We start from the raw sequence: 27,998 nt of genomic DNA, 5'->3' as shown, positions 1-27,998 counted from the left end.
ATGTGGCTGCAGGGAGTCAGCTCTGCTCAGGGCAACACCTGCCAACAGCGCAACAGGGTAGAAAGTGAAACGGTGACGGAGAAAGCAGGCAATTACAAGAGACTTCAGGTAATACCAGTATATTGAGCTAGGACTGTGCCTGCCCTTTTGTAGGATGAGGCTGTAAGTAGAAACACTGAAGGTATCCCATTCTCGCAGCTAAATCTTGTTTATGATTTTTAAATAACTTTTGGGTGTATTCTGAATATTTTAACTGCTGAAATGCTTACTGTCTCCTTTCTGCAGCGTGATTAATATTTTCTTCCGTCCTGCTAGTCTTCCAGTAAAATCACATTCTGCCACAACACTGAAGCGTAAGTAGATTTCCAACTCTCCCTCAGCAGCAGCATCAGTTTTTAATCCACATACAGCGTTTTAGAAGCCACTGAGATAAGCTCTTTATGCTTCATGATTGTGAAGATTTTAGTGTTGCCTCATGTATCAGGCAATACAGAAGCGTATTACAATATCTGAAAAGCCACAGCAACATCCAAAGAAATTCCTCCTGAAGAAACAGCTGAGGAATGTATTTAGCCCAACTTGAGACAGAGTTGGCTGTCGCAGTCCTACAGAGGCTTGGCCTGTCGTTCCACTCAAGGGTGCAGTTGAGCATCTTGCCTTGCGCCTCTTCTCTTAGCATTTGTGAGTTTGCATGAGGGAGTATGTTTAGCAGTATAAGCTGTAAATTTCAGGCTGTCATTGCCCAGGAAATTCCTGGTCTATTAGAGTGTATTAACATCAAAGGTAGAGAGCTGTCCTCAGCAGCAGCGGAGCAGAGTCAGTTGTATGCCAAAAGATGCCTTGTCTTTTTCTTCTTTCTGTAATGTGACTGTGCTCCTTAGATGTCTATTCTCCAGCCAGTTGTCCTGTCCTGGTCCAAGTCTGAAGTGGGGCCCTTGAGTGGGTTCCTTGTATAACCCTGTATCCCTGCTTCATCAGAGCTACATCAAGCTCTCTGGCTGCATTAAAGTTTTACTGAAGCCCAGTACTTGTGTGCTCTCCTGGAAGAAAATCTGAAGTTCCTCAAGCTTTGAAAACAACCCAACTGGCAGAGCTGATCAAACATGCCAATGCCCGCACTCTGGAAACTGTTTTTCTTGAGACTTGTAAGTTATTGCCTATTGCAACTGGAGGCTGAGCCTGTTTGTAAACAGAAACCTGCTTACTGCAATATTTTGTTTCTTCAATGCTATCTGGCATTTTAAATGAAAGTTTAGCACACCTGACTAAAGCAGGTGCTCTTGGCGAATTGGACTTGGAGTGACCTGTCACAGGCTGTCACACCCTGGTCCATGACTTGCAGATTGATAGCTTTTTGCTAACAGTGAAGAGGACCTGGCATAGGAGGTGATCCTCCAGCCAGGAAGAGTAGTGTTCTGCGTATGCTGGAGTGAGGACCCACCCAGATGGCTTTTCCCAGGTATGAAGTACCAAAGACAGGTCTGTGTCATCACTCCTCAATACTCTGTTAAGCTTCTTTTTTAGCTGCTGTTCTGCCCACAGGCATTTAAATCCTTTCCTGCTTAATCTGTGTTCACGGCATATTAGGAAAATAGGATATTAGGCTTGGTTAATATACAAGCCTTGGACCTCTGGAGAACTGAGTGTAAGAGAGACAGGTCACACTGAAATGAGCTTGGGTCTCATCCAGTTGCTAAAGAAAACTTACTGATAGCAGCCATGCTGCATAATTTGATGTCATTCCACATGATAGTGAGTTTTTATTACGAGAGCTCCAGGCCAGAAGGGGTGCACCGCAGAAGGACGGAGACACGTTGGCAGAACTGTGTGTGTGCCTAGGGCCGTGGGACATAAGTGAGCGCTGCCACAATACGACTGAAGCGCCTTGGCAAAGATCTGCAGGAAGCCCCCTGTCCTGCATGTCTGGAGTTGAGGTAATGCTTCCTTCACCACTGCAAGCATTACTCAGGGAATGAATTCTGTGATCTGTTTTGGGGTCTCTCCTTCCACCTCTGTGGGCCCAAGATTCTGGATCCTGGTTTAGAAAAATGTATTGGGGGAAACTGAGACTCTTCTGAAGTTGCTGAGGGTTTCGCACTTGACCATGTAGGGCTGGGATTTCACTCACTGGTTTCCTGAAGTGATGTTCTCTAGCTTTGTCTTTTGTGCTCTCGTATTTCACATCTGGATCAACACATCTCAGAAAATAGTGCCGAGATATTACTTTGATGCTTCCTGGCTGGTCTCCTGCATCAGTCTGATGTTACCTTTAATACTGGCTTTTGTGTTTGAGCTTTAGCATAGCAGAGGATTTTCCTGGTGTTTGAGATATGATAGATCAGTGCATTTATTAGTACACCCACTCCTCTGCATGTTTTCATGAGGCTGCCTACGTAAGTTGACCGCAGGGGCCGAGCACTGCTAAGCCCAGGACTAAGCCTCCGGGAGAAGACTTTACACAGTGTATTTCATAAAGGCAGAGGTGTGAAGAGATGCTCCTTGCCAGTCTGAATCCTTTCACAGAACACACTAGTTAGCAGCTGGAGTCCTGGGGGTCCTCCATGTAGATTTGTTGAGCCAAGGGTCTCTTCTGCGGTGAGCAAGCTCCCCCATCCTACAGAGAGGAGACATCATCTCTACAAAGGAGAGCTTGGTGTTACAGTGTGTGACTTGGCTCTCAAAGAGGAAAGGATTAAAATCAAGCCTAGGTGGTAGGGCAGACAGTCTGTTATTGGACCTGTGTTGCCACGAGTGCTACCTGAAAGGAGGTTGCAGAGAGGTGGGTGCTGGTCTCTTCTCCCAAGTGACAAATGACAGGACTAGAGGAAATGGCCTCAAGTTGTGCCAGGGGAGGTTTAGATGGGATATTAGGAGAAAATTCTTCACTGAAAGGGTTGTCAGCCATTGGAACAGGCTGCCTAGGGAGGTGGTTGAGTCACCATCCCTGGAGGTATTTAATAGACGTGTGGATGAGGCGCTGAGGGACATGGTTTAGTGGTGGACTTGGCAGTGTTAGGGTTATGGTTGGACTTGATGATCTTAAAGGTCTTTTCCAACCTAAACAATTCTATGATCTGAAGACTAGCAGAGGGTGAGATGATCTGGCCATTTCCTTCAGACCCTTAACATGGTCCTTGCTCACTAGCAATGTCAGAATATCATCTGTAGTTCTGGTCACCCTCTACTGCTCCTCTTGCTCCTAGAAACAAAGCTTTGCCAAGGAAAAGGAAGTAATCCTACTGAATTATATGCAGATGGTGCTTTGAGAGGAGATATCATTAAGTTAGTTACTGGTTCATCATCTGCACCCATCCTTGGTGAAGGTGACTTTTTCAAAGTAGTCTGCGTGGTCATGCATATACATCAGAGCAATCAGGCTAGGTCAGAACAAAACCCCAATCTAGCCCGGTATTCTGGCTCAGATGGTGATTGTGTGTGATACCTAGTGAAGAGTAGAAGAGCATAGCAAGGATCTACAGCACTTCCTTTGAATACTCAGAGTTTGCAACTATTTGCTGAAACGAGATTTGTTTAGCAATTCCCAGTGGATTTCTCTTCTATGTGTTCATACAGATCATAAGAAAGGATGGGTTAGTATCTGTTCAGCAGTGGATGGATGGGGTGGAGTGGAATATCCAGCCTGTACTAGGGTGATAAATGGAATATTGCTTAGTGTGTTGGCTGCTCAGAGAAAGTAATATCTGAGATAAGACCACCTCTGTGGCTATCTCCAGCCTCTAGGGAGCTGGTTAGTTAAGCTGCTCAGCACAGTATGCAGGAAAGATTTTGGTGATACGCCATGGAAAATAATGCTCTGAAGTAGGGAGGTAAAAAGAAAGTCAGTGATAGAAACTTTGATGTTATAGTATGATATTAATTGATGGTAGTAGTTAGTGGTCACGTGGATGGGCCTTTCCTGTCTGGAAACCCATGTTTCTGGTAGGAGTTCCCAGGAAGTCCTGCTCTGAAAAGTCCCAGGATAACATAAACTGCTAGTATCGCACCATCTGCTTCTCCATCCTAGACCTACCAGAAGCATATCAATATAATGAAGCTTTTTAGTTTCTTTCCTTTCTGCAAAGTTAAGGCATGGTTCACTGTCCCAGTGAGACTTTCGCTTCTACCTCTGTGTGAAAGATGGATAAATGAAGTGAGTAACACAACAATTGACTCAGTTTAGATTCTGGGAGATACTCTATCTCACCAGACACTTTGATCTCTGAACCAAACCAACCAGGAAATCAGGGAAGGCTTGAATAAAAACTGGAAAATTTCAAATTCTACTTCGTCAGGGACCTGCATTAAAAGCTCTTAACCGATGCACCACAAACTGTAAATGCAAAGAGGTTCCTCTCTGGGTTTGAATTTTGAGTCCTGGGCTATCTGCTGCTTTTTTGAAGCAGTTGCAGTCTGGTTAGCTTTCCTCCCTGCCTCTTTTCACTTCTGAGCTGTCCTCTGTCTCTTTTGAAGATGGAAATGAGACAGAATGCTCCAAGTCCCTTTGTGTAGGGTTTACGGCACGATTTTGCAGGCAGTATACGATGCAGGCGTGAATCACAGCTCCCTTTAAGATACTGCCGTATTCGATTCCCTGGCTCTTCCATCTGACTCAGAATAGGCTGCAGGCTGATTTTTGTTTTTAATATAAGCAATAGCCAATTTACTCCAGAGATGAGTATTTGCTGACTGTTGCTGCTGTTCTTATGCTCAGAATTGCAAACCCCTTGGAAAACGAGGCAGCTTGTGCATGTATGTACAAACCTGTCTTCAAATCTGGCTTGGATTCTCTCTTCCAGCTCAGCAAGTGACTGACATGTTCACTTTAGCATAGCTTCCTCCCGAGACAAGCTGTGGGCTGTGCCAGAGTGCCGTGAGGTGTTCACTGTGTGTTCAGTTGCACACCGGAGGCAGATTCTGCAGCACCGTGGAGACAGGGGTGAGATGAGGACAGTAGCGGCCATGATTCAGAGCTGCTTTGCATTTTGGTCTTGCTAATAGATAATACTGAAAATTTTTATTTGCAGTGAACCAAGATGCAAATCAGATCCCACTTCAATAATGCCCTTGTGTTATTGAAGTTATTTGAAAGAAAATACTAAACGAGTACAACTTCTTTTCAGTTCAAATTCAGGTATGGCTGAAGTTGTTGCAGTTCAGTCCGTAACAGTTTATTAAAGGGATTCATAGTGAAAAATACACCATTTAAAACCAGAAATGCCCATGTCATGGTCATAACACCTGGTATCAGCCAGAGAAATACTTTTGCTCATCTCTCCTTTATCTCTGGTGGGGCCTCCTCATCATTTGTGTTTCCAGGGCTGTCCTGCAGCCTGGCTCTTGGCTCCTTCAGTTGGGCAGGGTGAGTTTTGGGGACTGTGGCTCTGTGCTGGGAACAAGAGTGGTGCAGGCAGGTGGGGGACAGGGGGACTTGTGTTCTGACAGTGCTGTGCACATATGAGGTGAACAGGTCTCTGTATTGTTCTAACATTGTAATCAAGAAGAGGTTTGGTTTTCCCTGCTTGTTTGCTTACTTGTTGTTTGGATCCAACATAAACTTTAACATGGAAGAAGAAAAAGCTATAGCTAAAGGTGGCTTTCAGTTTAACTTTCTTCTTTGAAATACAAAGCCTGATGCAGACCAGCCTCTGCAGATAGCCCTGACTTTGATAACTGGCAAGAGCATTTCTAATTTAAAAAGTCTCCCTTCTCTTCCTATTAGTTACTCATCCAAGCAAAGCAGCTTGCGTGACCTGGGCATGTTGTGCTTGTATTGTTGCTGTGAGACAATAGCTGAGCCTGAGGGAAGAAGGCAACCTACTTACCATATCCTCTGGGAGTTGTTACAGTGGGACTCTGTAGGAACCAGTGTTTCTCTGAAGCTTACTGAGACTATCCGAGCGTCTGAGGAGTTAACCCATGAGATCTGGGAGATCAAAGAACTGAACTGAGGGCTATGCGTCAGTGGGAGACAGGCTTTGGTCTCCTCAGCAGATGTGGCTGGTGTCATATGGGCTCCTGTATGCAGCTTCCACCTCTGTATCTTCTTCCCCAGTTAGAGCAGGGATATTCCTGCTGCAGAGGACAGGGCAACAGAGATCTGTGGAGAAGGGCAGCAGAAGGCACGGGCCCATCATGTCCCTAAATACCAGGCATGGTGTTCAACAGAGGGTTCACTGCTAATGCGCTGGCAGAGGTTGAGAGCTACCTGACCTAGCTACAGTCCAATGCTCTGATGTATCCTAAAAACAAGAGTTTGCATAATTCAAGTGAAGAGGTAAGTGGAGGTTATACAAGGTCTGAAGAGAGCAGTGGGCAGGGGTCCAGCTAGGGTCAGGTGGTTTGCTGCCTTCCTGCAGTAATACATCATCTGTGACACCAAAACTCACAAAGAATAAGAAGCATTACAGCTTTTTCTGGAGGGAAAGGGAACTGCTGTACTGCCAGAGGCAAGCATTTTGGGAGACAAGGTATCAAGGCTGGCCATACATTAAGTCAGGCTTGGGACGGCACTTTTCATGTCAAAGCTACTGTGTTTTTCCACAGTAGCAGTGGTCTCACAGAAAGCATTTCTAGATGATTTACAGAGCTACTGCAGTCATCAAAAAAACATAAGCAAGCAGTATGAGGAAAGTAGATGGAGTATGCCAGACCTCTGGTTACCTGACAGCAGAGGGGTTCTCATACCATGGCAGCTCGGTGACACCAGGCAAGGTGCAGCTTATTCTGGCTCCACCAGAAGCAGCTACCAGACCCAAAAGAGAATTTTAGCTGAATAAACCTGTCACGTAGTTGTATGGGAACAAGTGAACAACACTCACTTTTCTTGCAGTGCTTGATTAAAATAAGAATTCAGTTGCTCTGAGTTATTAGGGATGCACCTTCACTGCACAGTAGTCGTAAATGAACTGTAAATATACCAGGCACAGGCAGTTTCCACTCATTGCCCAAAAACATCATTTCTGTAGCAGCACAGCTCTGCAGCTAACCTAATAAATACTGGTGCTGAGCAGGGCTAATTATCTCCAACGCAGCACTGCCCTGGCACGGCTGTGCGGCTTGCTGCTCCAGAATTAGCTTAGCTGGGACTTGTTTGGGTGTCTGCACTGTCCTTCATGGTATGGTAGAAACAGTGAGCAGTGCTTGGTGGAGGAGTGTCGCTTGCATGCACCGGTCTGCAGTATTCCTCTGCTCTAAATGTACCGGGGAAGCACTGGACTCCAGAGCAATGAAGTCACTTAACAGCCTCCCTTGAAAATTCGTCTTTGACTTGGGTGAAGTTGTGGTCATCTTGGACCTAATTTTGGAGCAGCAAGCCCTTGTCCCTTCTAGAAATGATGCTTGATAGTATATGCTACCTCTAAACAAAATGTTGACTAGTATGCTTGGAGCTTCTTTTCTTCTATAAAGCAGTTACCAGTGTCTTATAGATAACTACTAAATGGTGCTCCTCTGACTTACGGGAGGAGTGGATCTGTCTCCAAGATCTCATTGCCTAAAAACAACTTAATAAAAAGTGGATATTGGGAGGTGATGTAAAACGGTGTGCAGAAAATATTTGGGAGTTCTTTAACTCAAGATTTTGAAGATCAGATAAGACAAATGAATTGGTAAAACTGGCTCAGTGTCAGCTATTTAAGTGAGAAGGCAGATAAATAATCACACATCCTGTGGCAACCGGAATTTTGCAGGTTCAGGTCCAGTTATATCAGGGAATACAGGGAAATGCCTTACGTGGAAAGGACTAGATGAGCATTTTTTGGAGACCTAATCCCAGTCAGCTGTATAAACACAGTGCTCACTTCTGTTGGTCTGTAAGGAGTGTCAATTTGTTTGTCTCAAGATAATTTCAAAATCACTTTTGTCCTTAAGAGAAGTTGCCCTGAGGATGGGAGATGGGGGATGCATCTTAGACCAAGATAGTGTGTTTCTCTTCCACTAATGCTTCCAAATGTGGCTTTTCTTTTACTGTAGTACTGGATAAATGAATACACCTCCACCTTGGGGATTGGTGTCTTCCACTCTGGCATCGAGATCTACGGCAGAGGTATGATGTATTTCCTTTTCACTACCTGCAGTACATGGGGATAAGTGTATGGCTAGTCTGATAGGGAAAAGCACCCCAAACTTACAATTTTTGGCAAAGAATGTTTTGAGGAGTGAAAAACTCAGCCCGTTCTCTTTTTAGAGTCCATTCTGGAGTCCAGCAGGAACTCGTGCAGTTCTGTCATGAACCATGTAGCCCTTCTTATTTTTAGTATGTAACTGCAGCCTCTATAGCTGTGCAGGTATGTAGCAGGACGGCAGATAGGAGGGACCAAGCAATGTTGGAAAGCCATTTTGCAGTGAAGGAGGGGGAGAGAGAAGGGGAGAAATGGGGGAGGGAGAAGAGAAGCAGCTCAGTGGTTGTCTTGCGAGCTGCATGTGCATGTTTGTGCTAATTCTGTGTCAGAGTAAATCCATTTTGCAGTAATTCTTTACGAATGTCTGTGGTCTAGAAATCTTGGAATCTGGATTTCCAGATCTTGGAAACTGTTCTTTTGAAACAGCAGAGTTACAAGGAAAAGAAAATGTCTTGTAAGACTTTTGAAATGGTCTGGGTGGGGTTGAAGCTGATTAGAGCGCCCATTGCAAAAGAGGCAGTCAAAGGATCTGCGAAAACAGCTGTAGTGGAGTGAAGGACAGACTAGCATCACAGACTTTGTTTCCTCCTTCAGCATTAAATGGGAATGACTTCGGATATCTCACTCATGGGTTTTTAGCCAGTGCCATGCAGTAGATAAAACCCCTGGGGTGCCATGTTCCATCTCAAGCGCACAAGTTTTCACAGGCTGTGCGAGATGGCGTGCGTGACACCACGAGGTCTATAGGCTGTGTTTCGCAGGCCGTGTGAGATGGCCTGTATGACATGGAGGGACCTCCTGGCTTGACTCATGTGCTGAGGCAGCAGAGCACAATCAGCTTGGCTTTCTGCAAAGAATTCCCAGTCGCTGCCTGTAAATGCCTCTGGAAGAAGACGACTTGATTTCTCCCTACTCTAGAAAAGACTTCTTCCAGCTCATACCACCACCAACAGTCTCTTGTAGTGTTTCTAGATGCCTCCAGTGCAGAACTTCCCACTGAGAGGAAGCCACCTGGATGGGCACAGGGACAGACTTGGAGAGTTTTCCTGGTGCTGTGGGAAAGCAGTAGTGTTAGCATGGAGGGAGGCTCTGAGGGTATCCTCAGGCTGATAAGCAACCAGACAGAGAAAATGACTTTCAGAGTCTGGCTGAAACTGATGTTGATGCTGATGCTGAGCCGTGCAGACAGCTGCCATAGACCTTTTCCTGACATTGCGTTCATTCAATTACTCACAGTCTGTTTCTTTCCTTGTCAGAGTTTGCCTATGGAGGGCATCCCTACCCTTTCAGTGGGATTTTCGAGATCACACCTGGCAGTGCGGTAGAACTTGGCGAGACCTTTAAGTTCAAGTAAGGGCCCTTTTCTACCCCTTCCCCTCTCCCCCCGGTAGCCATCTGTATAGGGGGAAAAGGGAAGCCCTCTCCGCTGGGTTCCCCTTCCCCTCTCCTCATAAGTGCCCTCACTGTCTCCTGTACGTGATCCTGGTTCAAAGGCAGCCCTGCAGAGATTTTGGAGGTGGATAAAATAGCATGTACACCAAATAGGGAACAGTGCTGAGCTGTGTTTGGCAGGGTTTAAAAGTGTACTTACAAATCAATGCAGTTCTCTTTTCCCTTTTTTTTTGTTTTTTTGTGCTCCCAGATTCACCTGTCAGCAAGAAACGGGAGTAACTGTGTTACACAGAACCAGTGCACAAGGGAAAAAACAAAACCTAGTCTTTTTATGAGTATCACCTATTTATGGATACTGCACAGAGTACCAGAAGGCATCTCATGTGTTTATTGCTACTCTGTCACAAGGGACAGGCCAGCTGCTAGAGGAGTCTGAGCGGATGCTGCGTTAATGTGTCATCCAAGGTGCTCAGACTGTGGGGCTGTGCGACAAGGAACTGCCCATGGCAAGTGGGGCTTGACCTTCCCAGACTGCCAGTTTATATTGAAGGTTGTTGGAGAGTTTTAGAAGCATGAGCGCTATGGAGTGAATATTGGGAGAAGCAATAGGTTTTTGCAAAAAGTTCTCGGTCTGCTCCTTCCTGACCCACCCCATGGCAACCCTCTCCATCATGAGAAAATCATCTCTGTCCTACTGGAAGTTTCTACTAAGGGGTGATGGGGCAGAGTGGGAGCAGACCCCCAGAGCTGAGACTTCCCTGGTGATGAGCAGGAAGCTCTCGGGGCTGTTGCCTGTGCTGCAACCTGCTCTGTGGATAAGCTGGGGATATTACTGTGCCGTTTTCTTAGTGAGAGTCTCTGATAGCCCCGGATATGTATGACCGTGTTTTAAGCCTGTCCTTCTTGCCAATGTCTGATCATTTCCTTTTTCCTGGGTATGTATCACTCTCTTCACAGTATCTTTCCATGTTTCCTGTTGTTTTGTTTTTAACTAGAGAATCCATTGCCTTGGGCACTACAGACTTCACAGAAGAGGACGTGGATAAGATTATGGAAGAGCTGGGCAAGGAGTACAAAGGCAACGCGTACCACCTGATGCATAAGAACTGTAATCACTTCTCTGCTGCTCTGGCTGAGGTGGGCACAGCTATCTTTTTTTTTTATTTTATATTTTTATTTTTTGCTGCTTCAGAGTTGTAGTAGTGCTTACAGAAAGGGAACTGGGGTCAGCACAGCCTGCCAGGCCAGAGCCCATAGCCAAATCTCCTGTCTCTGCCCTTAATATTTTTGGAAGCCCTTTGCTGTTGGAAGGGATAGGATCAGGAGGTGGAGATGCAGCAGGTTTATCACATATTTGGTCTAAATTGTGTGGGGAAATTAGGAGTGCCTGCATTTTGGTTCACTGAATAGGCGCTGAGCAGGAATTGAAAGGACAGACCTGGCTAGCATGCAAATATGCCTCATTTTAATAATAAGCACAAATAACCCTACATGATCTGCAAAGGAATAAAAAAGGCTTATCAGTGTTCCGAATACTGAAAATTTTTGTTTGCAGGAAATGGGTGTCCCTTTTCCTTATTTAATGTGCACCACCCAAAACCCATTAAAAAAAAGGTATTGATTTTCTCATAGACATCTTTCTTTGCTTACTCATTTTCATGTTCACAAAAACACTGTGAATTATAACAGAGCTGTTGTGTTCTTCAGAGAGAATTGAAGCACAGAGAAGCACAAATTTATCTTGAATTTCTGCTAATTTGGGATATTCGCTTTTCAAGTCCTGAAGATTTGAATATTTTGTGGGGAAGCTGCCTTCCCCCTCACCCCCTAGAAGAGATGTTTGAAGTGTTTTTCAGTTAAGGTGTGAGTATTCAGCACTTGTGTAAATCTGAATTCACGATCTTGACTCAGTGCCAGAAAAAGACATGAAAGGTGCGAAATGGAAGTGACCTATAAAAACTATTTCTGTGTTTTCCATAGGTGTTTTATGGCAAATGTGAGGAGAGAATCTCATTCTTCACAATTGAGTTCAACCGCTTTAACAGTGAAACTTTCATTTTTCTTTCCGGAATCCCTGTCCTCATTCATTACACATCTCTCACCTTTCTTCATCATATGAGGCAAGAGTCTTATGCCAATAAGCTCTTTTGCTACAAGTGTCCATTCATTCCCCAAACAGGCCTATCAGGGATCTTGAGTGAGGTGAGATTCTGTAGAAAAAATGCTGTATGATTTTGTAAGAAAATACCTAGTGAATCCGTTGACTAGCAATTAAATTACGAGGGAGCTGCTTAGGCTCTTAGGATAACCAGTTCACTATTGGTTTCGTCCTTGCTAATTATAGAATGAGAAAATGATTGAGTCCTTTCTGTAAATGTTATCAAATAAAAATAAACAGGAAGGAATTGTATTGCTACAAACAGAGAATGAAGTTTCAAGCAGTACAGTGATCAAATCAATGTTAGCTTCGCTACTGTTCTGGAGTCTAATAATCAAATTACTACAGCAGAAAATGGGAACTTTAAAAATTATGAAGGAAACCAGGAGAAAGCTGTGTGATTATTAGCAAAAGCTAAAAAAAACCCCCTTTACCTGCAGCAGTGAAACAAGGTCATTGCTTATTACATACTTTGATATGTAAAATTTCTGTCTCATGTCCAAGCCATAAGCTCAAAGCCTTGATTCTGCTGCTACATATCCATGAACCCCTCAGTGCCCCTTCCTTGTCCAACCTTCCAAATACAAGTCAAATAAGATAGATCTTAATAAAAACCTACTAGTGTTTTTAAGTTTTGCTTTCCATACACCTTCAGTGAACATCTTTACAGGAATGGAATTTAGGGTTAAGTTTTCCTGCAAGAGCTTTCTTGGTGGATTCTGTGTGCTCGTTCATTGCCCCATAACCTGTCCGGATAATAAAACAAAAGCCTAAATGGCTAGTTCTGACACTTCTGCTCCCAGGAGCAGAATTTACTCAGGATTTAAGTCAGTTTAAATAAACCCTTCATAGTCAAGCAGGATTTCTTGTTGCTGTTCCTCTTCCAATATGCCTGTGTTTATCTCTCTAAAGTATTAAAAATGCAAAACCAGAGGAGGGGCACTTCAGACCCAGGAGCAAAAGGCCCTGCATGGTCTCTAGCATTAAGATGCAGAAAATGGGAGCTGAAATTCTCAAAGAAATAGCTGATGGTAAGATGCTAAGCAAAAGTCCTAGCCATTCAATGTGCCTCAGTCAGCAACATGAGAAATACATGTGGCCACCTTATGACAGATGTCTCATCCTTTCTGGTAAACACAGTAATTTTGGCAATCACTGTGTTCTGGAGTTGGGTGAGAAGTAGCATAGCTTATCTTGGGATACTTCTGACCTCTTGGAGGAAAGACTGCTTGAAATCTGTTGAGACAGAACCTGCTTGAACTGAAAGCAATGAAGGTTTCTATTGTCATTTCCCAACATCTGAATGCTTGCTTAACTTTACTGCCTTAATGCTTTTTTTTTTTCTTGCTGTAGTTCCCATTAAAACTAAAAAAAAAAAAATATCACCACATTAGGAAGCTCCAGGCCCTACCATGTAGAGCTATAACGTGCAGCCTTATAGTGTGCAGAATGTGCTGATTACGTGATGAGTGGCTCTCAAGACTGTGTAGGTATGTCTCACCATAGAGGGCAGAAAACAGAACCGATATTTGTGCCCTAAAACCAATTCTGAGACAAGTCTGTTTAGTGCTTGTATTGCCCTTTCCTTCAGACTCTTCATCTGTGCAGCAGCAATAATAATAATAATTAGCATCTATTGATGCATAGGCATGTTATGTGGCAGTAAAAGACAGGAAACTGGAAAAAGTATTCAGAGAATTAAAAGAAAAGATGTAGAAATTTTGTTCAACAGAATAAAATTGCTCACTGAAACTGGGATTTAACTCCAGCCACACAAAAAGCAGCCAAGGATTTTAAGTGAGTACAAATTGTCAGTCTCTCTGTTGCTGTAGCCCAGCTTAGAGGTGATGCTATCAGTACCACAATGCTCTTTCACCACAGAGAGGGGTCGGGGTGGAGGCTAATTTTGAGCTTGAAAGAGGGAATGACCAGCTCTGCTCCCTACAGCACTTCAGGCTTTTCTGCCCATGGGCATAAGCAGTTGTGGTGAGTTCAGGAGATGGTTGTTCTCAGCCTCTTGGGTAATGCTGGGCAAGTCACATCCCTGCTCTGTGCCTAAGTATTCCCCCTTGTATGCTGGGTTATTTCCTTCCTTTGAAAAGGGCTCTGAAATCTTTTGGTGACAGACCTCTTATCTGCCAAGGTTAATTAGTTGGTTTATGGCTTGTATTGTTCTGTACCAGCATGCAAAACCAGAGCTAGAGCTTTATAGCCGCGTGGCGGTGTATGAGTTAATGTGCGTTTTACACAAATCTGGCAGGCCTTGAGACTTGGCTGTACGGCCATGTCCTAGGTAGCTGTGTTTGGCCGCCTTAATTTCCTCATCTGGCTGTGGGCTCGCTAATTAGCATCCATACAGATGTTACCCCGGTGGCTGGGCCATGGGTTGGGAAGATACCATCTGTTCACACGGACTGAGGGCAGATGCAGCCACGTGTCCTGCTGGACGAGGTCACGATTCTGCAGAGGAATGGGAAGGAGGTATAAGGTTGGCTCTCTCTCCCAGATTAGCTTTCTCAGGATCACACCATGAGACAATGTCTGTGTGTCCCATTTCCAGGACCTGTAAGCCAGGTTCCCCATCCTCAGAAGGACTGCTGAAGCCACACGAGTTGGACTTTACTTTCAAAGTTTCTGTTTTCTTGTCCTTTACCAGTGTTTTCTCAGCAAATAGAACATCCATCCAGAAACATTCTGTCTACATCTGTTTATGAATGTATTAAAAACGAATTTGACAGAAAAATCAATGATGCCTCAGGTCCCACCATGAAAACTGGTAACTGTTATCTTTAACAGTTATAAAATTTGTGGTCTAAGTAGGTGATGCAGACTGACTGCTAATGCTTAGGGGCATGTCCAGACTTATGTTCATGACTCTGCCATTTGGCCATGCATCTTGAAAAATCCCTGGACTGCACCAAGTCCAGCACAGGCAGATAAGCTCTATGCAACCAATGGGCATGCCTTTGACCTGCTATCTACCTCTGAAAAAACTCACTTTGCAGTGCCGTTGCAGCCTAATTGCATGCTGCTGTGGCATTAAGCCTCTCCCCACAATGCCACGCATCTCTTCGCAGTTTTCTGATCTTTGTGCCCACACTCACTTGTAAGCTGCAATGGGCTTTGTTACTCCCTCACTGGCACTTGGCTCTGAATTTTCCTTACTCCCCGCTGCAGACTGCCAAGCATATTCATCCTTGCTCAAGACTTAGATCTCTCCCCGCTTTGCCAGTTCCCTATGGACTCCTAACGAGCAGCTCCTGGATCAGAGAAGCATGGCTGGGTCTACTCATAAAGCAGCTCCTGTGGAAAGAAAACAGAAAATGCCCCGGTTTCAGCAGCACTTCATCATCTCCAGTGCCATTTCATGGAAGCTTTCTCAGTGAGCAATTCAGTGAACATGCTGCATGATCAAAAGTCTCTTCCTGTGGGTTTCCTGAGGAATTATTCTTCATTGGGGAACTTTGGGTTATTTAAGAAGTGAAGAACTACCAGAGAGCATAAGTCTCTGCCTAGTAAGTGCCGCACACCATCTTCATTACAGTTTTGAAGGAAGTTCTGATGTAAAGCAGGGCAGAATTTCCTAGTGGATAGTTGTGAGAGAGAAATTGGATGCAGTGCCTGTGCATGTGCTCAGCTTCAATTTAAGGTAGCTGGTATACGCACCACTTAATACCTCTTTGTGGTCTCCCTTCACCCTCATAATCTGTATCAGTGTGGAAAGGTGAAGGGAGCTTGATCTAAGCAGTGAAAATCCAGTTAGATTTGCCTCGGCCACTCTGACTACTGCAACATGGTCCCATAGTACCTATATTTATAAACCACTTGAGAAAATTGTTTGTGGGTTAAAATGAAGAGGTTCGTTGAACTGGGATTAGTAATTTACCTATAAGAAGCTTATTCCTTTCATGTTGCTCATGTTGACTGTCCCCAAAATCAAGTAGTATCAGTCCCATGCTCTCTGAAGAAACTGTCCGGGAGGATGGGCAATCCTTTTGGGGGACTTCGGCCTGCAATTTCTGCAAAGAAAAATCAGTCAGGCCACTAGCAGCACAGCCCAAACTTCCCACCCTGTTCTGAGCTTCTGTGCTTTTCTGTGTGTCGGTATTTCAGGGCGGTAATGCTGCTGGCACACAGCAGGGATTTTGGCATTCTGGTAAGTTTATGCATGGGTGGGGAATTCGGTTAGGACCACATCAATACTGGGTGAAGTCCTTCTGTTTGATTATATGTGGTTAAGTCACTATGTTCCTAACAATCCCCCATGTATACTTAGAGCAATATGTTCAAATGGCCCTTCAAGGGGTTGCAAAACATTTATGTTCTTTATGAGTTGTCCTGGCTGATGAAAGAGACTGTTTAAACTCTGCCAGATGGAAAAGATATTGGCTTTTGAACATTAGAAAAACCTTTTAAAACAAAGAAAGGCTAAAATAATTAGTTCTTTCCATAATGTGATTTGTTGAATTTTCTGATTTTTCAGAACAAGGAGAGGTAAGATAGCAAAAGGACAGAAGTTACAAATTGCTGTAAAGCAAACACGAAGGAAGAGGAGTTAAGTTTGTGTTTTCAGGAAACAGCAAAACTCAAAGTAATTCCTGGGCTGTAAGTTCCCCTGCAAGGACCCACAGATTTGAGGTCCCAACCATGCCACTACTTTGCAGCAGCCCTTGTCACCACAGCAGTGGGTCCCAAGGAGGTATGGCACGAGGTGCTGAGAAAGACATGCAGTTACATACTTCGTCACCAAGACTGTTCTTTGGACATAGATAAGGGTAGGTGCATGCAGATACAGGGAATTGTGAAATCGCTGTCAGAGGGCTCTTTTCAATGCAAGAGCATGGGTCATGATTGTCCTGCAAGTCTACAGTTTGCAGAAGGCAGATACTAGGCAAGGCAAAAGCATACTTGGCACAGCTTGTACCCCCAAACATATGTAAAGGTAAAAGGTTGACTGCCGGGAGTTCAAATATGGGCATAAAAGAATATAAGCCCTGCTGTGATACGTAGGCGGATGGTGAGTGTACAGTACCTGAGGACAGCTTCTTTAGAGAAGATAGCAGTAACTAGAGGATCAGAGGGAAGATGAAGGTTTTCTGCTTCCAGGTTCTTCTCCAGTCTGGCGATATTCCTCAGTATTGAAAGTAAGGGTCACATCATGTCACTGCAGCTTAAAGACTGAAAAAGCTTTTGCTGCTTAGCCCATTCACAAATAGAAGATGACTCATTTGACTTCCCACCAGCAATTTTTCATGCTTCTGAAGTTCCTGTCTAAGATAAGCTATGGAGCTGTGTTCTTACCAGAGTGATGACAGTTGCTAGAGCGTGTCTCAGAAAAGGACAAACCACCATGGGAAGGGAGAAAAACACCTTTGAATCAGCACCAGAACTGGAAGATAAGCGGAATGACTCAAGGAAACCAGTCCTTCTCTCTTCATCTGTGGGATTACTGCCAAGCAACTGGAATGATCCCTATTTAAGGAAACTCCTCAGCACCTTGCCATAGGACACACGACACATAATTATCAAAGTGTGGCTTCTGAGCACCACAGAGGATAGCCCCTTTTATTCCCCAATAGCCTTACCAGGGGTGGAATAGCAAGAAAGTCAGTGGGTCTTATGGGCCCTTTTGATAAGATATGAAGTTGATGCTCATCATAATTAAGAAATTAATTGAGAGGCACTGATTTGATTCACCTTAAAAATTGTTATGTTGGAACTTTACCTGAGGACAGCAGTGACAGAAGGTTTTATTCTTTTTATCATGTCTTTCCTCCCCCTTTCTGAAAGGAGAATGATTCCTTTCCAATTTGTATGTGTAATTTATCTTAAGTACCAGAAAAGGTCAAAACACTCTGTATGTTATAGCAGTTTCCCAGCCTGGAGTTATTTATCTGTCTTGCAGCTGCTCTAAAACTACCCTACTTTTTTTTTTTGGGGGGGGGGGGGGGGAGAAGGCAGGCAGGAGAAGGCTGAGTCTGTGTTAGTAGGACCTGTTTATGTTTTCTGAAGTATGGTCAGAGAATCTGCAGTAGCCCCCTGGACAAAACTGGCTCAAACAGCTGAGTGATCAGGTATGAAATCCCCTAGAGTCACTGAAAGCAGAATTTGACTGCGTGACTGAAGGATGGTGAAGCACAGTTAAACAACCCTATTTGCTTCCTAAATTATGACAACTTTCTTTTATACCCACAAAAAGCTATTAAAAAAAACTAGAACGAACTCTGAAGTTAGTGCGCATGGTTCACATCCACATGTGATCATTCTTCGGAAGGCTCTTTAAGGTCATTTGGATTTGAGGGATTAAAAACCCTTGAGGAAAACAGATTGGTACCCACTGATCCTTTTCACCCCTTTATTCCTTTAAATATTAAAGGATCTGTTTCCTTATTGCTCAGCATTTCTTGATCCAAAGGATTGGATGCAGGGGACAGTGCTCGGAGATGCCACAGATGTCATCTGGGTAAATGGCTAAAATTTGAACTGATTATTAGAGCTGAACTCGGATTTTCGGAGCAAACCAAGTCATCAAAAGCAGAGCCTTTTAGAGGGATCTGAGAGATTTATTAAAACTTTTGCTAGGACATTTTCTGGGTTCAGACAGGACTTTTAGCTGGTGAGACATACTCATCCACAAGTAACTAAGAGCTTCCCAGACAGAGAGAGGCTTGCTGAGGTGTGGGAGAGCAAGTTGGACTAAAGATTTATTTACCTTTTCTCCTATATTTCAGAAAAAATTCTCCTGAATATCAGCCACAAGATGTTCTGGAGCAGGCAGTCCGTCACTGTTTCCTGTGGGAACTGTCCTACTTTAATTATTTACATAAACAGGGAGATAACACATTTCAGCAGGAGAAGAGAGGCCTAAATCAGAATTTGTGTGCTTGTGGTTTTAGAAGTTCATTTTGAAGTTGCAGAATTTGCAGAAGTTTCCAGAGAAAGAAAAAATATTTTGGGCAACTGGGGGTCCTGTTCTTGGGCTGAAGAGGCCTTGGGAAATAGACCTGGAGGTTAATGAAGAGAGCTTGGCCCATTCTTTGTTGACACAGGAGGGGAAGAGAGTCTCCTAAGCATCTAAGATGGCTTAGGTCAGCCTTGGAAAATTCTTTAGCATCCTAGATGAGGCTGGCTCCTACAGGGCAGGGATTATGGACCCTGTCACAATCAAATGCTTTGCAGCCAGAGTCTTAGAGCTGCAGCACTGCAATGCTCAACCTGGGAGGTAAATAGCTCCGTCTCCCAAAGTCAGTAGGGCTCTGTCAAATCAGCCTAAAAGGATAGTCTCCAATAAGAAATACCTTGAAGATTAACAGATGGAGTCTGCACAGTGAATCCTGCCTGAAATAGGCACCTGCGATAGCCACTATTGATGCTGACACCACAGTGATATTATTAAACCTGCATGACAGATTGGATGGAAATGCTTGGTGAAGCCACACAACCTGAATCTCCTTGGGAGGCAGGGGATGATCTTGGTGCAATCGAACTTGCTTGCAGGTAGGTCACATCTAGGCTGGATGCTAGGGCTTCTTTCTCCTTTTCTTTGTATTATTGGTAAAGATCTGTCCTATTGATAGTAGCAGAGAGAGGCTTTGTCATTGTGTATCAGTTTGATAGCAGGAAATATGCATCTCTCGTAACTGTAGCCCAGTGTAAGATATCTCTGTGATTGGCTTTAGAGCTATGTCTGATGTACACTTCCCTGATGGTATGGCTGTCTTGGTTGTCCTTTGTCAATTTATTGGAGCTTTGGTAGAACAGAGGGATCTTACTTTACTGGTAAGGTGTGGATAGAGGGTGTGGAGCTGTACTGAAGTGACAGGAGATGGTAGCCAGTGCATATTCTTTTCTCCCTGGCTAGTCACCTGTCCTTTTTCAGCCCAGGAAAAGCTGACAGCATATAACAAACTTACATCAGAATCCTGCTTTCCTTAAAGGAGCTTGACTGTCAGTAAATTCTCTGAAAAAGGCAGGTTTGCTCAATCAAGGACCAAACGAGGACAGTTTTTTAATCATCAGTGACTAATTGAAGCCTAAAGCTTTTCAGGTCCATCCCCAGGCACACGTGAGTTCTCATCATAATGTTATTAAAAACTAGGAAGCTCTCCTTAGCCTGAAAGCTGTCAGAGGGAAAGGATTGAACACCAGAGAAGGGAGCTTCAGGTGCCATTTGAGTCACAATCAAAAGCAGCAGAAGCTTTTCTAAACCAGTCTTCAGCAGATCCTAAGTAGACAAGTAATACCCTTGTTTTCCTTAGTTAACAATTGCTTTTTGATTGCCTCTGTTGTAGAGGAGGAGACAGGTGTTTTGTTGCGTAAAAGCCTACATGTGATTCTGTTAATGGCAGGGGACACAACGCTCCCAACAGACAGAAAGAAAAGAAGGAAATGAACAAACAAACAAACAGCCACAGGGCATGAAAGAACATCAGGAAAGCTTTATTTCCTGGTGCCTGAGCCAGTCCTCACTGAAGCTGCTGGAAAGACTTGCTTCGCTGCAGCAGCCTTTGAATGTTGTTAGCTCTATGGGGAACAGGCTGTGTTTGTTTTCTGGTTTTTAACTGCCACATGTGTTTAGAAAAAGCTTATTAATAAAGACGTCCTGCACCCATAAATTATCCTCATGGTTTCAGAAGGATGTAATTTTTTTCTCTTGTTTCTGCCTGTAAGTATGCACAATTTTGACTGCACGCAGTTAACAAATTGGTATATTGCATTCCAGATGTGGCTTCTCTGCAGTGGTAAAATCAGGTTTCTAGGTGTAGTTTGTGTATTAGTTGAAATTTATGAAGTATTTGGGAAGTCCTTAGAATGAAGGCTGCTATAAAAGTATAAACTTTTTTCCATCATTAACCTTTCTAGCCTTGCTATCCTGAATGAGTCCTCTAGCCCAACATAAATGATTAGAGAGATAACTCTTATATGCACCCTTCAGCTCTCAGTCCATCCTTTTTCCCCTATCTATCTATTTGTGCAGGTGAATAGTATGAGGTGGCAAGGAATTTGAAACCGAAATCAACCCCCCCTAAATGGCAATTTTTAGCACATCATTTCAATTTTTTGAAAAAGGGCTGATTTTGCCACATGTGCCTCTGCAGTTATTTCAGGTTTTCCCTTTAATGTGATCTATCTAGCCAAAAAGATTAAATATGAAGATATTTTAAGAGTAAGTTGGGGGGGGGGGGGGGGGAATAATCTTAAGCTCTTTGGGGCTGGTATAAATGTGGGTGTTTTGTACCATCTATTTTATTTTATCTGCTTTTTGCATCTGTCTTACCAAACCAAACCCCCTTATCTGTTATAAATAAGCTTAATACTTTGGAGCTAAGTTAGTTCACACTATCTGGGGAATTCATCTCTAGTCACACCATTGTGGAGCCTTTGAGTCTTTTTGTGGGCAAATGCCTCTGGTCCACAAATGAAGATGGCAAGGAAAATCCCTGTCCTTTTCACCACTGCCTGTTGATAAATGAAAAGTGTCAGGAGTGTAAATGAACTGTCTAAGTGTGTTGATGGGCTTTTGGGACTGCAATCTTTTGCTTAGGAGTCCTGCCAACACTGCCAGATAGAAGGTCCTTCCCTGTTCCTATGAGTTCCTGTATTCTTTCTTCTCATTGTATCTCCATCCCCAGTAACCTGCTGCTCACTAATGTTAGGAAACAAGGTTTGAGACTGAAACACAGGATTTTCTTGATTAGCTACTCAGGAAAGAATAGATGCTGTTGATGCCCATCCCTCTACGCATGCCCATATACTGGAAAGGATGACCCTATTAGGCAACAGCTGTTCACAGCGGCTGGTCTCAAAACAGCACCTGCTAGAAGAGGGCAGTTCCTTTTCATGCCATCACGATAATATGAATGAATTGCAGTTGCTCATTCATTTGGTGGAAGAGTTATTATTTTAAATGTCACTAATAAGCCCACACTTAATTATACTTAGTATTCCCAAAATGGCCATCTGTTATGAGGCCACTTGCTGCCTACCTTGTCATCCTGCAGCTGCTGGCTGTACGTATAAGTGCTGGTTACAAGGAATTTCATGCTCAAAGATGGTATTGCCATGCTCCAGTGTTGGTACCTAACCAATCAGTGATGCTACTCAGAGTTCAGCTCTGAATGTGGTTCATCAAGATGTCACATTTGCGGCCACTGTGCCTCTCCACTGGTGGCCTGGCCAGTGAAGCTGAAACAGTGCTGTGAGTGCTGAGGTGTCTCGTTTGACCCAGAGCTATCTACTCTATCGTCTCTGTTCTTGGCATCTCTCTGCGTGCAGACTCCTGCATAGAGGCAGCTCTGTCCTTCCGCCACAGGACCACAGAGGTGACTGACACGTTCCCACTAGCATCACAAGGGGAGCAAGACTGTGGGTATTAGTCCCTCCTTTCAGTGCTTTCCCTTTTCCTCGCTCCTGGCTGGCCTTAGGGAGATGGTGCAGATGCTTCATCTGCTTTACACGGGAGAAGTGCCTGCAGTCCTCGGGGGGACCCGTAGGAGTGGCAGTGCCCTGCCTGCTGTGGAACAAAAAGGGATTGCATAGGAGAATGGGGGCATTTTAGACAGTTGTTGAAATTCATTTAAAAGGTTTTTCCCTTCCTGCCTTTGACTCGGGATGCTACCTCTCAGAACACAGCCTCATTACGGAGCTCATTCAGCCTCATCTACAGTTTCTCAGCGGTACCCTTTCCTCTGCAAGATGCAGGCCATTCCTGGCTCTGCTGAATGTGTGCTGCATGCAGCTTCACGGCCCAGTGAAGCGGCCCCCCTCATCTATTCTGTTGATTCTCCACAGGCTAGTTATATTCCCTCGAGTAGGAATTGTCATTTTTATACAATAACTATACAATAAATCTGTTTCAAGCAATTGAGCTTAGCATGCCAACTCCGCCAGTGTGAGACTGTGCTTTCAGGTGAGTTGTGAAGGCTGTATGTCCGTTCTTTCAGGAATGTTATTTCCAGTGTATTACACCGTGTGCAGCAGCTGATCAGGAGTGCAGAGCTAGAGCTATGTTCCTCGCTGACGCACTCAGACTCCCTTAGCTGTGCCAGCACTGGGCAGTTATACTACCAGTTTCGTTTTTGCAAGGTGGTAAAGGATGTCCCTGTGCATTGGGTTAACGGTTTATTCCAGCTCTGTCCAAGTACTAACTACTTCATGTTGCCATGCTTTTTCTACATATGGTTTTTGGCTGCCCTAGCATAGCCTGCAAGCTTTGCCTGGGCAGATGTGCTGCTTTGTATCTAATGGCCTTATTCTGAAATTCTGATAAGCATCGTCTAGGCCTCGTAGGAGCCAACTCATGCAAACACTGGAGAGAGGCCCCTTAGGCTCTAAAGGCTTTGCTCTTGAAGTGCTCTGGGGTGTGCGGTAGACTCCTCAGGCACCAATAAAAGCCCTTTGCATTCTCTAAGACACACCAAGGGGAATACTGTATAGTAGCTCAAATGGATACGTGCCCCATGTGGATGCCACTTCATTCTTAGCAGGGCTGCTAAGTGGAAGTGGCAGTGGGTGGTTCAGCAGATGTTCAGTGCTGAACTCTCCAACCCTCAGTTTGAAGACAAGAATTGAAGTAATTAGCATGTATTGTTTGAGGAATGTAATGTTGCCTCTGCACATCTTGATTTTCATGGATCGGAGCACTACATGGTGCCTTTGGGAGGGCTCACTTAAAAAAAATTCCTAAGTGCCTTGAGTGATACTTCTGTGCATGGCCTGAATTGCCCCAACTGCATCACCCAGCACAGCGCCGAACCTATTGCATTCAAGAGCTTTCTCTTAGCATCTACAACTAATCAACCCTTCACTTTATTTTGAAAGGGGCTCAGCCCATTAGACTATCTCAGATAACGTCTAGCATATGCACATAGACCCAAAGCCCTCACAATATGCAGCACATTGATAGTATTTGTCCTCTAGAAGGCAGAAGACTCAGCTTCTTCCGTTGTGGCCTTCCATTTAAACCCATGTTTCCCAGCTGCTAGGCTGCTCCCTGCCCACAGTCAAGCTTTACGGGGATGCTTTAGGGCCTTGCTGAGCAACAAAGCCTAGTTCTTAAGGCACTTAGGGGAGGGAAGAGCGATGGGGCACAGTCCTTGCTCTCAGGGCAGTTTGTACATTTTAACCAGTGACTGTTCAGTGCAAAACAGCACAGCTTAAGATGCTCAGAGGATCTTTTTGTACCCAAAATTAATTGTTTCTTGGTGTGTTGAAATCCTGGTGTGGATTTGACAGCTGCCCAGAAATAGCACCCACACTGTCAGATCCTATTTCTGCTTCATGTTTGGCTTCAGCCGCAGATGTCTGAACTGCTGTTTCCACTTGACTCTACAGATGCCAGCTGGGTCATTGGCAGCTCTTAGGCAGAGTCCCCAGAAGAAGCTGCAGCTATGGGAGACTTGGCTCTCTATCACGAGGTGCCGCTCAGTGGAAGCTGCAAGTACCTGCAGCCTCCGCCGAAGTTTCTGCCTGAAAGGGGGACAGGTCTCTTGGTGGGCAATCACAAGCTGTGCTTGCTATCCCAGACGCTGGATTTCAGTCTGTGGCAGGGACTGGCTGGCTCTGTGGGGTGGATAGAATAACTCACACCTTCAGAGACCTCACAGTGAGAGAAAGATGAGGAAGAGCTATGCTCGGCAATGATAGCTGGACACTGTTCACAAGAGGTTTGCAAAGCTTAGGGAAGCCCTACATGGGCTGGGATGTTCCAGACTTTGCTGCTAGCCGTCCAGCCTCTCATGTACTCTGCAGGGTTTCCCATCCCAAACACTCTTGTGCCTCAGATAACCTATAACTAACCCCCAGCTACCTTTGAGACTTACATCTCTCATAGACTTAGCCCTTCTGTCACTCTGTTGGTTTCTTTGAAGTTCCTTCTGCAGCCAGCTATGTATCAAGAGGTTCAGCTGCTTTCTTGTCATGTGTCAAGCTCTACTACAGTTAAGTTTCCTGAATGGATGGAAGCAGGACAATTTGTTATGATGGTCAAGAACGGTGATTTCTGATCCATAACAGTTTATTGGCTAAGTCTGACAGGATAAGTATATGACCCAGCACAGAGAAGTTTACCCCCTTCAAAAGAGAAAACCCACTTGCTTGGCAAACAAGAAAAAAAACCCCTAAAATCCTAAACTCTAAAAACCTCTAAAAAAGCGTTCTGCTAATGGAAACAATGGATCGTAACAGGCTTCTGTGAATTTATTGTTCCAGTGTGAGGTTTTCACTTGAGAATTGCCCTGAAGAGCTGCAGTAGGTAGATTTTTCTGTGGCTTCATATGCAATTGGAAAACATCCGCTTCATCTTGCTTGTACTGTTTTATTTAAACTCAGTTGGCTTAATCCCATTGCAGTCAGGTTTATTTGATGTTTCTCCATTAGCTAAGTACTGCTGGATGCTCCAGCACAATATGCTTTATGGCAAGGAGTGAAAAACACAGGAGCAGGCTGTAGTGTTAGTGGCATTCCCTGCTGTTGCCCTTTTGCTCCTGTTGAGCATTGTGTTTTGCTGTGGAATAGCAACAAGACTAGAGATGAGGACAAGCATGACTGAGGAAAGGGAAACCACTTTGACTTTGTCACTATCCTTAAGCTCCCCAAACTGCCCTTTGCTGATTGATGGGCTGATGCCCATACATCTCCATTCTTTTTCTGGCTCTTCCTTGCCTCACTGATTCATTCTGGGTGAAGAAGCTCCTATAAACAAAAGGCAAATATCGCAGCATTGCTTCCACGTTGGGAAGTGCTATTTCAGTTGCTACGGGATCTGCTTAGAAAAGAAAGCCAAATCTTAAAACAGTATTTCCATTCCAGGCAGTCTTACCTTGTGCTGTTCTGTTGTTTCTGCTAATTTGCTAGAGAATCAGATCCTGGTTTTGTTTTCCTATTAATATCTGGGGGGGAAGTCTTTATTAAGACTTACGACTGCTTGAAAACTAAACTCACATGCACGCATACATGACAAGGAGCCTAAACTGAGTCACTTTCTACACTGGCAATATGTTGCCTAAGTTCCTGGAGAAGAAGAAGGAGAAATGCTACAAAATTTAGAGGCAATTGTGCTGCATTTTTTGGCTTTGGCTCAGGTTCAATGTTCGAGTAGAACATATTGAATACAATGTAAAAAATTCAGCAGCATTCTTGTGAAAATGATCAGATATGTTTGGTGAGAAAATCAAATGGATCAGCAAATTTTCTATGAATGAGTCTTAAACGCAGGTGGAGAGGTCACCTGCTTATCGGCTCAGACAATAGCTCTAGCAATGGAAACCAGGGATCTGGGTGGAGATACAGAATTGCTAATAAAGTAACTGTCCCCAGATTAAAAATTTCAAAAATACAGGTTCATACAGCTGTATCTGAGGTTAAGTAGAATGCAGCACTGGTAAGAACTGAAATAAAAGTCCTTGGGGTGTATTAGGTGAAGAACAGTCTATGCTTGCAAGTAATTTTAGCAGCTAAATGGCTCTGTTCATTCTCTGATACCTAATGATAATGTCTTCAATTTCACACATTGATTTTTAAACAATGCATGTCAAAATAGAGTTCTGTAGTCAAATTAGCATGGTCACAGGTTTGCTGCCTTCTCCACACCTCATTGGAAATGCCATGCTGTTGGAGCAACCTAATTCCCTTATCCTCAAGGTGACTGTTGGAGTGGGGCTTAGATTGTTCTGCCCAGGCCATATGCATGAAGGACCAGCTGGTCATCAGCCATAACGACTATAATGCGGCACAGCCCATCCTCTAGCAACTGCTCCAGTCGTGCTCCCTGAAAATCTCCTAAAACCTCTAAGCACTGCATTTCCATTGTCAATAACAGACGTCTCGCCAAATAATCTCCTTGGTGAATTACAGATAAACACCCTCTTAGTTTTTGCAGTAATTAGTATTAAATTAAGTGTAGTTTTAGATGGAAGAGGATTGGAGGGAGAGCAAAGGAATTTAGTATGGGCAGAAGGTGCAGCATGGACAACCCTGGAACCACTAATCCATGTAAATTGTGGAACAAGGTCTGTGCGGTGGAGTTTCCCCCCTGCCTGTCTTGTTCCATGGGAGACAGTGCTAGAGGGAAGGAGAATTCGGGTATTATGACTACTCTACCTGCCACAGACTTCAGGCTCCAGTATACTGGTGTAGGGCCACACAGGCAGTGTATTTACTAGAGACAGGCTCTTGAGGCACCCCAGCTGATCAGTTCCACGTGCCTTTTCTGTGTCTGGTAAGGGAAATGGTAAAAAAGTAAAGGGAAACTTTCCTTACGTGGCCTAAGCTGGATACAGCTACTTAAAATCTGGCACCTGTATGTATGTGTGGCCAAATGCTACAGAAGAAAGGAGCTGCTGCATGCAGCAAGTTGTTTCATTGCACTGAATATGAGATGACCTTGGAAAACAGTATCTGTGCTAGTAGAGTGTAACCCCAGTCAGTGCCAGGAGCATCTATGATGAAACACAGGCCTAGTGAGAAGCTAGTATTTTTCCGTTTGTTGCTGTCTTTCCCACATTTAGGAAATACCACATAAGGAGAAATTAAAGGGTGATGTGCTGGGATAGGAAAAGGACCCCCAGATACTGTAACTTGAATGACCCGGTGTGTCAGCTTCTTGGGCATCTCCATCCACCTAGTCAGGCTCAGCTTCTGGGCTCCTCAAGGTCTGGCCAGCAACAGCCTAAATACTTTTTCCAAAATTGTTGAGTGACTTGGAAAATGAGTGTCATTGTCTTGGTTGAGAAGCACCAGCAGGCCTGTCCTTTTACCCATGGACTGCCGGAAGAACAGAGTGGCCAAAGCCGTTGAAGGCCATGAGCTGTTTTCCCCGGTCTCTGCTATGATGCTGACAAGGGCTATGGCTGGCAGGGCTGCCTCTGTGTGTCGAGCAGTCGTGTAGTCATCTGCATTTACAGCTGTTTCTGACTGCAGAAGATGCTCCCTACATTTCAAGCAGCTCTCTTCTGAGCAACAGGGAATTCACCCTGCTGAGGTGGTGGCGCGGGTGGGGACGACATTGCCACCACGCATGTGATTTTGTACTATTAACCATGCTCCTTTTCGGTTTGCTCCACAGATACTATGTGGGAAAGAGATCCCCCGCTGGGTGAACCGCCTGGCCTACTTCAGCTCGTGCATCCCCTTCCTCCAGAGCTGCCTCCCCAAGGAGTGGCTGACCCCAGCAGCCCTGCAGAGCCACATCAGCCTCGGCCTCCACAAGGAGGAGCAGGGGGACACAACGGATGAGGAGTCCCCCTCCACCTCCACGGCCCCCTCAGCCTCAGGCACATCGCGAACCTGTAGACATACCCGGGTCTAAACTGTGCCCAGTATGCCCTCAG

General features: G+C 44.5%; 1 protein-coding gene across 1 annotated transcript; it reads left to right on the top strand.

The window, feature by feature from the left end:
- LOC104260259 (deubiquitinase DESI2) lies at positions 1-27,976 on the top strand. Its single transcript, XM_009815909.2, has 5 exons — positions 1-108; positions 7,972-8,044; positions 9,377-9,470; positions 10,508-10,649; positions 27,734-27,976. The coding sequence occupies exons 1-5, from the start codon at positions 1-3 to the stop codon at positions 27,974-27,976; spliced, it is 660 nt and encodes a 219-aa protein (XP_009814211.2).
- Positions 27,977-27,998: the final 22 nt, after the last annotated feature.

This window comes from Gavia stellata, chromosome 7 (assembly GCF_030936135.1).
Source record: "Gavia stellata isolate bGavSte3 chromosome 7, bGavSte3.hap2, whole genome shotgun sequence".
Lineage (NCBI taxonomy): Eukaryota > Metazoa > Chordata > Aves > Gaviiformes > Gaviidae > Gavia > Gavia stellata.
The sequence above is the reverse complement of the archived record's forward strand: the minus strand, read 5'-3'. Positions and strand labels throughout refer to the sequence as shown.